This window comes from Silene latifolia, unplaced genomic scaffold (assembly GCF_048544455.1).
Source record: "Silene latifolia isolate original U9 population unplaced genomic scaffold, ASM4854445v1 scaffold_734, whole genome shotgun sequence".
In the NCBI taxonomy this organism is placed as follows: Eukaryota; Viridiplantae; Streptophyta; class Magnoliopsida; order Caryophyllales; family Caryophyllaceae; genus Silene; species Silene latifolia.
Genome location: NW_027413645.1, coordinates 1,902 through 17,772, shown reverse-complemented (window position 1 = coordinate 17,772; position 15,871 = coordinate 1,902). Strand labels below are relative to the sequence as shown.

Below are 15,871 nucleotides of genomic sequence, written 5' to 3'. Positions count from 1 at the left end.
GGTGTCAAACATACAAGGTCTAACTAGAAGTTTCATAACCTAACCATCGCTAAAGTCGCGAATAGCAAATTATACAAACCAAATATGAGAAAGGGAGACATATGTCCCTAAAATGTATGTGACATAAAAAGGGTTTAAGGGTCACAATGAAATAAAACCAGTCTAGGTTCCAAGGTTACTTTGCTCGCTAGCTCGTCCATGTACCCCATATATGCATCACCTACCTGTCATTCGCATTTTATACAAATACGAAAGCCACAGTCAGTGGGGAGTAACTCCGAGTTCTCCCAGCCACGAAATGTCATAATTAATATAACATGTAAACATAAGAATATGAAAACGAATCACACATAGCCTTAGCATATAGATGCTAGACAATCGTGCTTATCATGTGAACAAAAATATAACAACACATAGTCCTAGCATGCGAATACTAGACCGACTCATACTACACTATCATGTGAATCACTTAACATCCAGGAATCCAAACTCTATCAACCATAGCCGGCTTGCATCTAACCTTCTATGATTCATAGAATCACCATACAAGAAAGGGCAATATATCAAAGACAGGCATAAGTTCTTAGTACGGTCAATAGTCACTTTGTAACTCGAGTCTATACCACGAGGTAGGGAAGGTAATCGAACCGGTATCTTGGCTCAGCGGTTACTATTAAGAAAACATGGCCAAGAGACAACACAACCCTAGCCTAAAATCCTTGAGACCTAGACATGCGGATACACACCACCGCACCCAAGACCCACAACTTTTTTTTAAAACAAAGTGAAGTGAGTACCCTAAGGACACCACCGAAGGGTTGGCTAGTACTTAAGCTGACCACTTACTATCAAAATAAGTAACTGAGGTCATGCCCCAACTTGGATAAACATCCACTAGTCAGGAACACAAAGGCTATCAAGCAGTGAACATATACTCGTCAAAGACTATAAAGACCTATCTATGATGAAGGCCGAAGTACTCACCTAGGACCTAGTCCCAGCTAGTCCCAGCTTGAATACTTTAGCCCACACCACACAAGACTCACCACACCAGTCAAGTAAGACACCCACTTAACCATAAGAGGGCAATAAGTCCTACTTACAAACATAAATTCTAATATTCTATCATGTGAAAGGCTATATAAATGTCTAATCAAATGAGATAAACCAACGAATCCTCAATACAAATTTCCAATTCTAACAATATTAACCAAATTAAAGGCTTCGGGGAATCTAGGGCCGTTTTTACAATATAAAAAGCTACTTAAATCAACTAATTACACATGTGAAATAAAAATATAATAAATGGCCTAAAACAAGAAAAAGGCCGATTATCCAATTCATATAAAATTTCATCCAACCGAATTTTTACCCGCAACCCCACCTGCGGCAGTGCACGGTTAAATTGCGGTGACCAATCACTCAATTAACTGACATCGCATCAGTCAAAGGGACTAAGGCTCAGTTTTCGGCACAATCAACAAAACATGGCAATTATTGCTATAAAATTTACCTTGAGCCTAATCATTACAATATCATCTTATAACCTATCCTAATCATGTGATAACTATCAATATAAGCTTAATTTTACCAACCTCATTATCTTTACTACTAACATTATTCATTTCATAAAATTACCCATATGCTACTTATACTAAATATAACATTCACAAAATCATACAAAAAGCAAAGAATGTGACATTTATTCGTCGAGTAACTCGGAATAGTTACCTTAAGCTAGCAAAGAGACAAGCAATAAACTTGAGAAAGCTTCTAAAACCCAAAACTACTCTTCATCTTCAACCACATATGAGTCACCTAAAATAATTGTGTGAAAGGACGATATTAACGAATTATCGTTATATAAAATATGAGACGGTTATTTAAATAGTTAAGTAATGAGATTCTAGAATTATAAAACATGAAATGGGGATATATAAATGAACAATGCTTTAACGGGTTGCATTTTATAAAACACGAGACGGGAATTAATAATATTCTATATAAACTAAACTAGTGCCCCACGATTTATAGATACGGCTCAAAAGCTATTATGGCAACCTCAAACTCGGCCTAACCACCAACTACACATGGCCTCAAACTCGTGACTTTGCTAGGCCACTGCCTAGGCCACGGCCAGGCCACTGCTAAGCTACAGCCAGGCCACTGCCAGGCCACGGCTAGGCCACTGCCAGGCCACAAAGCAGGCCAAATCAAGCTGCAAACGACCACCCAAAACAGGCTGCTAAAGCAGGCCGTGACAGCCCCAATGCAGGCCATGAGCAGCCCCCACACGACCACTATTCGACTGCCCACAACCACCATTCACACCTCCCCAAAAACAGTACAAAAACAGGCCCGAAACAGCCCATGAATACTCGCAGAGAACAGCCTAATTTGAGACCAATTTAAGACGGATTCTTGAGCATGAAAAAGATGGAAATTCTCTCATATAAACAACCCAATTCATACTTGTATATAAACTTGAGATGAAGGCTAACAAATTAGCTCAATTTGACACCCAAAATATTTAACACTAGTAATATATTTTACTATTAGTCACACCATAGTTTATAAAACAAGGTGAACTTAAGTTAAACTAAAATTTGTAAAAGCAATACCACTTGACTACAAACATGCGCCCAACACAACTACTAAGTACTACTCCAAACAATTTAGTCATAAAACAATATTTTAGTAGTTCCAAAACAACATACATTTAATTAACTTAGAAAAATTCGTAAGATTATCCCCTTCATTGACCATAACTCAATCGGTCAAGACTACCCACACTCCAAAACAAGTTTTTTGTATTTTCAACAATATAAAATTTATAATTTTGCATAAACTAAATACATGCAATAATTAATAAGTCAATATAATCAATATGAAATTTTATAAAAAGTAAAAATTGTTAATTTACCCACTTAAACTACCAAATTCAGACACATATTTCACCATGGAGCTAAAGTGTAAACTTTCTTCAAAAATTAATAAGTAAATCTAGTATAAGACCGTCACATGCTACAATAATATGGAAATTTCATAAAGAATGAAATTTTAACACAAGTAAGCATCCAATATACAAACTAGCATACAAAATCGACTTAATAACGAGTAATCCCATCACCGTTACCTTAAACGCTCCTTATTACTCGAATAAATGGCCCACAAGGCACGAGCCTCACCCCGGGTCTTCGAATCCTTCATAAAAGGGCAAGAAAACGGAATAAAGAAGCTAAAAGACGACACTTTTATAAGACGGCGAAAGACGAAACCACTACAAAAAGGAGACTTTCTTACCTTAAAAGGAGGAGGAAGGAAAGGGGAAGAGAATGGTATAAAAATTACGGAATTTGGTTGAGAATGGAGGCGGGATCTGAGGTTTGAATTGACGGAACTGGGTTGAGGTTCTGTTGTTCATTATTGTTGCTGCTGGTGAATCACGCAAAAAGGAAGGGGAAAAGAAGGGGGGTGTGGGACGTTAGGTAGATAATAATAATAATAATAATAATAATAATAATAATAATAATAATAATAATAATAATAATAATAATACACCAGCTAGCTTGCTAGCTACTAATTATACGTACGTTTCTTCGTCGTTAAGAAACTTCGCTCGTTTTTAAAACCGCCTCGAGTTAATAAAATCGGTTTTTAGTAAAAGTTTCAGTAATAAAACGGAATTAATAATAAATAAATTTAATGAGTGAAAATAAAATAAACTCAGCTAGTTAACGGAAATAATACGATATCAGCTTGAATCGGAATTATTAGCGATTTTTACTAAATTAGCGGAGTTTAACGAAATTTGATAACTTAGCAAAATAACTCAAAATAGCTAATTGGATGACTTTTCCTAAATCCATTTTGAATCCACTAAGGGACGACTTTCATAAAGGACTCGTAAAAGGAACGGAAATTATTAAATAAATAAACCCGAACTAACTTCAATAAACTCGAACTAACTTTAAATAAACTTATTAATGATTATTAAAATTAACGTATCGAATTATGATGAAATTAATTAATTAGCTAAGCATATATATATAAATCGTTAAATGATGTAATTAAATTCAAAATAGCAATTAAAAGAATTTTATCCAACTTAATAAAATACGGGGTGTTACACATTAGGCCCAGTAGCCTTGTGGCTTGGAATAGAAAACATAACCTTTTTAATTTCAGCATCAGTGACAGGGGAAAGAAGAATGTTCTGGTGTTCCTCAGTACAAATTTGCCCTCTCTGCACCACAGCCTGGCACACTTGCCTGGTCTCAACAGAAGTACCCAACAGGGAAGTGTAGAACTGCAAGAAAGCACCCTGAATGTTGCTAGTGTCCTCACACAAGACCCCCTGAGTATTAGTGATATTCATGACCTTGTTCCTGGCCTGCCTACACTTGATTACTTGATGGAAATACTTGGTATTACTATCTCCTTTCTCCATCCAGGTAACCTTAGATTTACTCGCACTAAAAATTCATGACTAGCGGTGGCGCTTTAAATCTCACACTATTAGATGCATCTCTCTCCATCTCAATAAGCTGAATGTTTTGAGGTTCACCCCTTAATCTATCTTGGATATACTCCAAATGCATTTGAGCTCTTTGGAAATTATTTTCAATATCAGCAAAATTCTTCTTATTCAGCTTCCTAAGATGGCACTTCAAATTCTTGAGTTGTCTAGTCAGAATATACATCTTTGTGCCAAACCAATTACCTTTCCAATTAGACTGAACACAAAGTTTAAAATTCTCAGCTTGGCTCCACATGTTGTAATATTTAAAGCTTCTTCTTTTCTTATCTTTATCATCAAAGGCTTGCAAGACACATGGGGTGTGATCAAAAATGCCCTCACAGTAGAAATGAGCATAGACAGAAGGGTGATCAGAAAGCCATTGATGATTGGCCAGTACTCTATCTAGTCTACTATAAACCCTAGTAGCTGGATCCTGTTTATTACACCAAGTAAAGAATGACCCACTAGCAGGGCTATCAGCTACCTCACATTCATCAACACAGGCCTTGAAGTCTTCCATTTCCTCCACATAACTATTGCCCCCCAATCTCTCAGCAGGCACCAGCACTGTGTTAAAGTCACCACAGATGACCCATGCACCCTGAATGCTTCTTTTAAACATACACAACTTGTCCCACAGATCCTTTCTCTCCTGAGTCCCATTATATGCATAAACCATAGTTAACCAAAAACAATAACCAGTCCCCAAATCAGTAATACTCATATGAATGAACTGTGGGTTATACTCAAGGAATTGGACATTAAACATATGAGGCTTCCATAAAATCCAAATTCTTCCCCCTTTGTGTAGATGAGCATTAGTAGAGATGCACCACTGACTACACAAATTATTTCTTACACGATTTTGAGACAAAGGTTTTACCTTTGTCTCAAGGAGGCCAAATAAACCTATCTGATGGTGATGCATAAACCATTTAATACTATTTTGTTTAGATAGGCTATTCAACCCCCTAATGTTCCAAAATCCCCAATTATACATTACCCCCCTGAGGAGGTAATGCACTACCATTTGTACCCACTCCCACTTTAGGGGTAGCATTATAAAGAGATTCCATAAAAGTGTGCTGCCCAAATTTGATAGAACTCCTTCCAGCCTCCAGGATTTCCTGCCTGCTAAGCCTAATGATATTCCTAGCAGGGGTATTGTCCATATGATATTTCCCATCTCTACCCCATGACACTTGGAACTGATTAGGCTTCTCTACAGGAGTCCTAACAACTGTCTCAGGAACAGGTACATTAGCAACAACAGGAGAGGTGGTTGTTATGACCACAGAGGGAGCTGCAGTAGGCTTAGCCTTATGTTTAGGCCTCCACTGTTGCTTCCCTTTCTACTGTGTTACCACTTTTTGAGCTCCATTTTCCTTTGGTTTCTTACACTTTTCAGACTCATGTCCTATCCCCTTACACTTCACACAGAGTAAAGGTTTCCATTCAAACTCAACTTTAATCTGAACAAGACATCCATCTTCATCCAGAAATTTGATAGACTCAGGGATAGGGGCACCAAATTTAACATCAATCATTACCATGGCAAATCCCAGTCTAGTCTTATCAGTCGTAGCAGCATCACATTGTAGACACCTCGTTTCTGCACCTCCCGCAAACACCCGGTGATGATTGGGCCGCATGTTTGGTACGCGGAATGATTTGTGACAGTTCATAAGTTTATCGTCAAGTGATCGCTCAAACATTTATGTCTACCTCATGGTCGTCATCTAGGTGTCATTACGGTTGTTTTGGCAGTAATTAGAGTACATTTGGAGTCCGGGTCAAAAACCGTCTTCATTTTCCTAAAACCGTCAAATCCCGAGTCAAAGCCATGGGCTTGTCTACCTAAGGTTAGGATGTCATAAAATGTTGAGATTATATCTCATTTTGAGTCTCATGTCACTTCATTAGGCTAAACTAAAAGTTTACATTACAAAATGTTCATTTCATTTAGTTAAAATGACAACCCGACCTTTAGGCCCGTTTTACGAGGTCATAACGAGTTTTTTTGGGTCAGGCCTATTTCACAGAAAGTTCTAGATCTCTTTCTTAGCTTTCCAACGCCACCGAAATCACCTTAATCCGAGTCTTGTAGAGAAAGTTATGCCTAAAATACGACAGGCTGTCAAACGCGCTTTCTTGCGGGAGGAACCTGGTGAGGAAAGGACGCGGCCCAGTCTTTGCGCCTCTTCCAAGGGACGCAGCTCTGCTGCGCCTTTTCCCCAGGGCTTTCTTTTTGTCCAAGTTTCCGCGTTTAACCTAAGTCGGTTATTTCCGGATCTTTCTCTCCTTCCCTAAACCCTAATTCCGTGATTAGTATAAATAGGAGCCTTCGCTCCTCATATTTCTCACACGAGTGTCCGCCCTTCTCTTCTCCCTTTGCATTCTAGACTTTGTTCTTACTTTTTGGCGTCTACGTGCTTGAACTTTCGACCACGTAAGCTCGGATCCTTCTGAGTACCAGCCTCCCCGTTGCATGACCGACCAATTTGACCAACTACACTATAATCAACTTAATTAACTTAATCGTTTTCCTCTTACGAGGGCACTTTCTTTGCATTCGCGTCGAGCATCACTAATCGGTATCTTAGTCCTTCTCGTTTCGTCAACATGTAAGTCTGAGGGTGTATAATCTCCTTTTATTTATTGTATTTTAATTATTGTATCATTATTGTAAGGTTTATGTCGAAAATACCATTAAAACCGATTTCTAAAAATATGCTTTAAAACCTCTTTTTTACGGATTTCCAGTAGATAACCGTCGAGAAAGGACGCAGAATCGCTGCGCCTCTCTTGAAGGAGCGCGATGCCTACTGCGCCTCTTCGTCTTTCGTGGCCCGCAGCCTCTGCTTCCTTTCTTCTTCGTTCGTCCTCTGTTATTCGTTCCAAAATCCTTTTGATTGTTTCGTTTGTTTCGTTGGTTCTTCGCCACAATAGCATATAACTCACATGTATATTAATCATCATCATTAACATGCTTTAATCATCGCAAATCCGACTTAAATCCCTAATAATCCAATATTTGCGGGTTTTCGTCATTAAATTCAATTCCGGGTTGTAGAGATTCAATTCGTCAATATTGGGTTTCTGGAATTCGTCTTTGATATAGTTTACACCTGTCTTTTATTGTATTCGTCATATACTCGTCATTAATCCATCGTATCTAGCTTAATTAATTGAATTAATTTGTTGGCTCATTAATATTTTTTCACTTCTGTCATTATTCCATCTTGTGTCAATTCGATTAATTCCGTCTTGTTCATGTCTTACTGTTTTCATGACCCATTCCTATGTTAAATAACATGCTAATCACTTTCACCCGAGTAAATAATTTAATTAATCATTAAATCACCAATTAACATTAACGGCTTGCAATTACGGCTTCACAGCTAGAACTGAGCCAAGGAACAGACGCGCGATTAATGCTGCGCCTATTCAAAGGACGCTACTCTGCTGCTTTGTTTCTGGCCGAGTTACGTCCCTGAACTCCGTTTCTGCCTTGACCTAGTTTGTTTAGACTACGTATTATCTAACTATTATCCGTAATATCACGCTAATTCCTGTTCGTTAATTCCTTAATTCTTTCTTTTCTCAAATTATCCGTTTTAAAGGTATTTTCGACATAAATCGCCTAATTCATTGTAATTTTTGTAATTTTTATTATTGTAATTTCCCTTTGTTGTATTTATCATATTTCTTTTATCGCTTGTATGCCTTCATATGTAATTGAACATTTAAATCCTACTTCGACCCAATTGTATGCTAATTAATTGTTCACCGACTTAGTATTAATTCTCACATGCTAGGATTAAAACTTGGATGTTGCATTGCATGCATATAGCCGACGATATATCAAGTACGAACAATTTCCCTAATCATTAGTAGAGGCCGCTATCGAGGCGGGCGGGATTAGGTGTTCGATCAAAAGAGCTTCCTAATACGTACCCTCACCCCTTACTCCAGATCTCTGTGAACATCCGTGTTCATTGGCATCCACGAGAGTCATTCTAGACATAGAACGCTAAGGGTATCGAGTTCTTGGTGTTCATGTCACTACTTTGTGTCTTGACATGGCACGAGGTATTCGAACGGTTTCCAATTTTCCACAATAAATTGGTGGCGACTCCACAAATGCAAACGCTTGTTCACCAAGCGCCCCCGTGGCCCATTGTCCACACACATCTAACAAAGGTACCCAATAAACCAGCAAGTTTAGGCAGACTCTTACCCCAGAATTTTAGAGGGAGATTATGCAGTCTTACCCAAACTGGCACATCTTTCACTTCAGACTTCTCCAGCAGTACATCCTCACTCCACGGCCGAACAATGAGCGGCTTGTTATCGAAGAGAAAGTGACCCTGCTGAAGAACAAGGTCCCTTGCAGCAACAGTCTTGAACCTCACCAAAAACACACCATTCGGGCAGAAGGAGACTCTGTCAATCGGAAATTTCGCCCATAGTCGTCTGAGGAAACCCTCCACCACATCTACAGGCAGATTTGCACCCAGAACGAAACCATAGACAGCAGTCTTCCAAAACTCCAGTTCCTCCTTGACATCCTCCTCCGTGAGGCTAAGTAAAGCACTTGGCTCTTCAGCAATGGCACCCAGTCGTTCCTTCCCCTTGCTACGGCCTTGAACAACCCAATCAGATGTTGTCTCAGGAACCGTTTCAATCACCGTTTGATTCTCAGGGACCAAAGCTTCCAAGTCATACGGGGCAATTCCAACCACCGTATTAATATTAACCGTTTTCCCAATATCCCCACTCCCAGGGCCGCCCATGACCGTCGTTGAAGTAGTAGGAACATCAGCAACCTTCGGGGTAGAGTTTAGAGGAGGGAATTGTTGTGGATCCATACAATTAATCGACATTTTTAGGGTTTTTCAATTTTAGGGTTGAACGATTTTTAGGGTTTATGATATCCAAAAAAATATGAATAGGATTTATTTTGATAGGCCAGCGGCTGAAAAGAACCTTATCAAATCCCGTATCACGAATCCGGGCTCGGGCACGCCCGCGCACGCGTGTGCGAGCTGAATTAAGCACCTCACAAGCCTCTACAAAAGGCTCCCTTGACCCACTAGTGATAGTGTATAAAATGAAGAGTTATATAAACACAAAAAACTTTCATTTGCTCACCAATGTGGGACAATTGTTAAAAATAGTCTTGGCTCAAGGAGCCCCTATTTCCAACAGTAGTTGTTATCATTGCTGCAGTTTTTGTTGTTGAAAAAAATTAAGTTTTTGGGATCAATAATAAACCCAGGTCTTCTTCTATAATAAATCCATATTTTCTTCAATTAGCTTTCGTTTTCGATAATTATCTTTGAAGAGGGTGAACCCAGATCTTATTCAAAACTAAACTTGATTTGTGGTACTTGATTGCTGATAAAGATTGTTACATAAATCTGATTTCTGGTACTTGATTGATGATAGATTGTTGATGATGAAGAAGCGGAAAGGAGGTTTAAAAAAAATGGAATCACCAGTAGGTTTACTTGAATTTGTAGGTAAAAAATGAGTCAAGTGCAATATGAGGGAAGGAGGGCAATAAGACGAATTATTTTGAGTTAAAGTTTGGGTTATTATGAAAATATGAGCAATAGGTTGGATTATGCTCGTAAAATAACCCTAAATTAATTTATAGCAAATTAAAATAAAGTAGTATAGTACTAATTTATGTTGTGTCTTTTAATTGAAAGGTATCTAATGAAAGTATGAAACAGATTGTCTATTTAGCTACTCTATTTACAACAAATAACAAATACATCATCGTGACAACCACATTTTCTCTCAACAAAGCTATACATTACCGTAAAAAAATACAATTACACATAAGCGCCCTGTGAATTTCACAGGCACAAGAACTAATTTTTTCATTGAAAAGAAATATCTCATGACTTCATGCGACACTCATATACGCTATAAGTTCGATATGAGAAAGGAAAAAATTATATACGAGTTGAAATTTGTTATTCATACTATGGTATGAAATTCATTGAATTTACAAATAGTAAAACTATGTCAGAAGTTCATCATAGTGTTTACAGATATTAAAACTGTGACCTAAAATTCACAGTGTACATATTTTCTGTAACACCCCCATCTACCAAGGAGCCTTATCAAGACCTTCCCCATAGTTAAGGGCGTTACCATCTCGGTCACCCGAGGAACAGTAAATATCAAATGTCGAAAAAAGAACAATTATGTTTATTACAGGTTACTCAACAAAATAAAAGATACAGCTGGTGACCACTACTAGCTACGTGATATTATCTCTGTTGTGACTCGTGGTAGACTCGTCCCTCCAAGGCACCCAGCTAAGCTCCTCATATCAACCTGCTAAGACCAACTGCTCACCATAATGGATCACGGCAGACACAACACAAGAAGAAAACACAAACAACACCACACAAGGTCAGTAACTGAAGGAACACACACAAAATTATATACAACAAACAAACACCCCAACACCTCCTCCAATCACCAACTCTCCTCTGACAGCCCGAAGGTCAAGTCTTGCCAGATTACGGCCGCAACCAGTAATCCTCGCCGCCAGTGGAGGACCACAGCCGTACCCACCAAATCCCCGCTCATCAACACCGAGCGAAAACCCAAGTACCTTAATGTGCACATCTCCCTTGTGATGGGAACCACAAGGAGCGAATCAAGGGTGTGAAGCCACTCCCGCAAGTGACTCCACTCAGCCGAGGACGCACCTCTCGAACCAGAGACAAACACACAACCATCAACTACAATCAATCCACACTACCAATCACAATACCAATACAATCAGACACTACAAACAACATACTAAACACCCAACAGTACTGAGTAGGAAAACCTACCTTTAGCAAACCGCAGCAACACCGCATACGACCATAAGACGACAAGCAACCGCCATAACCACCTATTACAAACAGTATGACAATCTATTACTACTATTACAACCATAAACAAAACTAAGGAAGACGATAATGATGATGACATACCTATACATAGCATTCCGGCGACAAGACCGCTACCCAACTCATGCCTCATATCCCCATGGTGTCTCAACTCTTAAAAGGCTCCAAAAGGATGAATATGGGTGAAGGAAAAACATATGACGGCATCTAGGTTTAGGAGACGTGAAATAAAAATGATTTTGGTTTCACGGTTTCGCGATTTATATTTTACCGTTGAACTCCAGTTACTCGATCGAGTATGTAACTTACTCGATCGAGTGGCCTCTACTCGATCGAGTCACTGAGCTACTCGATCGAGTAGCCTCCGCTAAATTGAGCTTCCTACTCTTAAAGGGTTACTATGTCGTAAGGCTACCAAAGGTCTAGACAAGTGTCTAAGGTCAATCAACGACGATCAACGGGTCCCTAAAAGGACGGGTATTACATTTTCACTTTTCAAATAATGGATATTATTTGTATATCAAAAGGTCAAGAAGAAACTCGTTGTTTATACATGCATGTATTCAGAGTATGAGACACTTTTGTGAATTTGATAATCATATCTGATAATTCAAAATCTTTCCCTAAAGCGAATGACATGTCATGTCTTGAGGTTGAAGTATATTTTATCTTTCATAAAAATAATATAGTTTTATACACACATTATCGTGTAATTGGGTTAAAACAGTAGCCATGAAATCTTGTTCCACATGTGACTCGGCAAAGTAATGAGATATTATACTCGTGAGCCTCGTCCTGTCGGTTAACGGTCATTATTCCCTACAACGGATATGATATTTCATAATAAATTTGATTTATAACCATTTTTCCTAGAAGTGAATGTGGAAGCACATAACAGATTTGATTGCACGAAATTATATCGTCGGCATTGGTTAAGTACAAGTATGTATGAGGTTTGTCATTTTGCACGAAATACCACTTATGTTTACAAGCTATTTCAAATCACACATTTCCGAGAACTACCATTTGGAAAAAAAATTGTCTTATTTGGTTTCAATGGCTAGGAATTTTGGTATATCGAAGTTTTTTACCGAACAAATGTTTGACTGACCATTTCTATTGGTCACGAGTTCCCCACTCCACAATTTTATTTTTTTTCAAATTGTAGTTATCAAAGAGAGATTAAGTTGAAAAAAAAAATCGTCACTTTCTATGCTCGTAAACGCGATATGGCCTCTTAAGGTTTTACGGATTACAAAATTGGGTATTTCGTACAAAATGTCAATCCTCAAGGGTACCGCGTGAATTTATAAGTTCTTCCTAATTTATATTGCCCTTCTTCCTTTTGTACTGTGTAGGATGTTTTCCCTTACCTTGTGGCGAGTCACGAGTTCCCTGATTGTGTTTGTATTTTTCTTTATTTTTAATTAACACTCTTTTTACTTTGTAATATAACGGGTGTTGATTTTCGCAGTATATATTTTACTCAATACAGTACATATCTTCCCATTTTACCCCTCTCATTTTTTTTCACTTCATTTCTTTCCCTCTCTTTCTCCCTCTTGTGTACTGCATCAGAAATGTCAAAAAAAAAAGACATGTATTCACGTAACCACAAAGAGCACACTTATCATCTTATTCCGTCCCCAGCCACCATTGGTCTTTATTTGATATTCTATGATGTGATGAGTTTTTACCCATTTTATTATCTATTGGGTTTACAATTGGAGCATGTGTTTCAGTGTTCATATTATGCTCAACAATTACGCCACTTGCAATTCACAATTAAATTCTTCCTTGATTTGCTTTAACAATGTAATTGATGCGTTTGCGACTGCTCTGCACCTACGCCACCAACCCACCAGTCCACCACCACTCAACAACCAATTAATCTCCCAAATTGATAATTTACAATTACCACAAACCCTAAATTAAACAAACAAATATTAAAAATAACATTAAAAAAACACTAATTTGATCCAAGATTATACCGTTAATGAATTAAATACATGTTTTATGTTCAAATTATGATTAGTAATTGAAAAATATAATTAATTTAAGAGGTGGTATTATTAGTTCTTGAGAGAATTAGGTTTAGAGAGATTGTTAGGGGAAGGGTATACAATGGAAAATATTGAGCAAAAAGTACTGTGTTGAGTAAAAAAAACGTAATGCGAAAATAACTTACGTAAAACTTTTATGCCTCAATACTTTTGGTTTTATGTTTAGGGACACTTACAGGTTATTTATTTAAAAGTTTCAAAAACTGCGTATTTTCCTCTACATATTATGGAGTACTTGTTTACTCTTATCATATATTATATTAAAGCAACAACCAGTTACCCATTTAATCGCCACGTGTCATTCCCTCTCCAATTGCCATGTGTCATTCCCACAAAATATATTATATTTTCATTTTTATATTTTTTTAAACTAAAATAAAATGTCAATTATTGATTCTTTTCCATAATACATAGAATTTAAAAAAAGAATTAGCATGATTATACCGTTATTATAAGAGGAAGTTATAATAACAACATTACATGAGGAAAATTCTCTGTGATCGGCCTTCACCATATTCCCATAATAACTAGGATAATTTAATATTACCATAAAACGAGATTTTGTTATCATCAGCATATTATCATAGAATCAATAATATATCATGTATCACTTTTTAAAACTTAAATCCCATGGGAAAAATATCACGTCTGACTATTCAATCGCATTATCCTTTCCTCATTTGAGATCGTTAAATCAAAGATTTAACAGGGGGTTATGGGAGAAGACTATGGTAACCGAAACTAATATTAATATTTCATAAAAAAATTTGAGCCTGTTGATAGACTTCTATATTGAGGGTAAGAAGCAAACGAGGGCTAAAAATCCTGAAGTGTGACAAAAACTAAGGGGCTCTATAGTTACGAGTTATGACTAATCTAATTATATGGACATTTTTCAGAATTTGTCATTTTCTTACTTGAATAAATAGTTGGATAAATTATTTTACGATTTTTCTATTATGTGCCCAATGGGCACATGGTAAGGAGGCAATTTTTACATCAGATAACATTTTTGATATTTGTAATATCTGTGCATAAGGATACAAGTTGACAAAAATCAACTTACCCAAAGTTTAAAAGCATGTGAGACAATGAAATTAAGATAGGAGTACTAATTTTTACGCAAACTCCCACACAACTTAGATTTTTAGAAAAAGAAATAATACGACATTGGCATCAAAATACATGATACAAGTATAACACGATTTGCTATCTTCTTTCGGAAACCGTGAAAGTAGTAAATTAGCCCCTTAACTTAGTCTAATTGTGAGATTCAACCCCTTAAGTTTAAAGCGGAGTGATTAGGTCCCTTAACTTTTGCAAAAAGTGAAATTAAGCCCCATATCAAAATCTCATGAGAAATTCATTTTCTCATTCCGTAAAAACCGAAATTAGTTATGTTTTATTTATTAAAAAAAAAGATCGGATTTTTTAAATGTATATAAAATTATATTTTTAAATTCTAAAAAAAATGAAATATTTTATTTTATTTTATATTTTTTGAGAAAAAAAACGTTTTTTTTTTATTAAATCATTTCTTTGTTACCTAAGAAAACTTTAGACAATTAAAATCAGGCACATATATATTTAGAGTATTCAACTTCTTTCAAAAAAAAATATATGGTATATTTTTTAAAGAATTGTTAAATATTTTGGAAATATATTTAGTTCATTTATAAAATTTAAATTTTTTTTTAATAAAATAATTTAGAATTTTCACTAATTTCTCTTAATTCATTTTAGATTATGATTTTATTTGTTATTTTTTTTAAATTTAAATTATATATTTTATATCAAGTATAATCAATTTCACTTTTTATATATGATATATTGAATTTCTCATGAGATTTTAGGTAAGAGGTTTAATTTCACCTTTTATATAACTTATGGGGTCTGATCACTACAATCTAAACTCAATGGGTTTAATTTAACAATTAGGCAAAGTAATGGGGCCAAATATATAACTAACACGATTATGCTTGAATCATAATACATGTACGAAGATAATATTATGCATGTATCGATTATATCAAATTAAGGAGTTATAATAATTAATTTAGGGTTGTGCAAGGTTATGGGAAAGAGTGGCTAGGATGGAATAAGGGAAGGGGACCTAGATTCATGTGGTGGTTGACATGCATGTAATCAAGGGAGCAATGGTTGTTGGGTACGCAGGGAGGCGAGAAAGGGGCGAGAGGGTGGCTAGAGACGGGTCTAGATAGGTGCGTAAGCGGATCTACGAGGATATCCGTGGCGCTTCGGGATGTTGAAGTCCATGCTCAGGTGGGTCGGGTAATATGGTTCGGCTTCATCTAGCAGCCGATGAGCAGGGGAGAGGATGTGCGGGGCAGGGGGAGGGGTGG

General features: G+C 36.9%; 1 protein-coding gene and 1 long non-coding RNA gene across 2 annotated transcripts; both read right to left on the bottom strand.

The window, feature by feature from the left end:
• Positions 1 to 11: 11 nt before the first annotated feature.
• Positions 12 to 3,464, bottom strand: LOC141640234 (uncharacterized). The gene is made up of 4 exons (XR_012542919.1): positions 3,304 to 3,464; positions 3,137 to 3,204; positions 1,732 to 1,818; positions 12 to 224 (listed from the first exon to the last, which is right to left on the bottom strand). It is a non-coding gene; the product is annotated as an uncharacterized LOC141640234 (long non-coding RNA).
• A 1,011-nt stretch (positions 3,465 to 4,475) lies between these two features.
• On the bottom strand, positions 4,476 to 5,201 carry LOC141640233 (uncharacterized). The gene has a single exon (XM_074449090.1). It carries the CDS (start codon positions 5,199 to 5,201, stop codon positions 4,476 to 4,478), a length of 726 nt encoding a protein of 241 aa, XP_074305191.1.
• Positions 5,202 to 15,871: the final 10,670 nt, after the last annotated feature.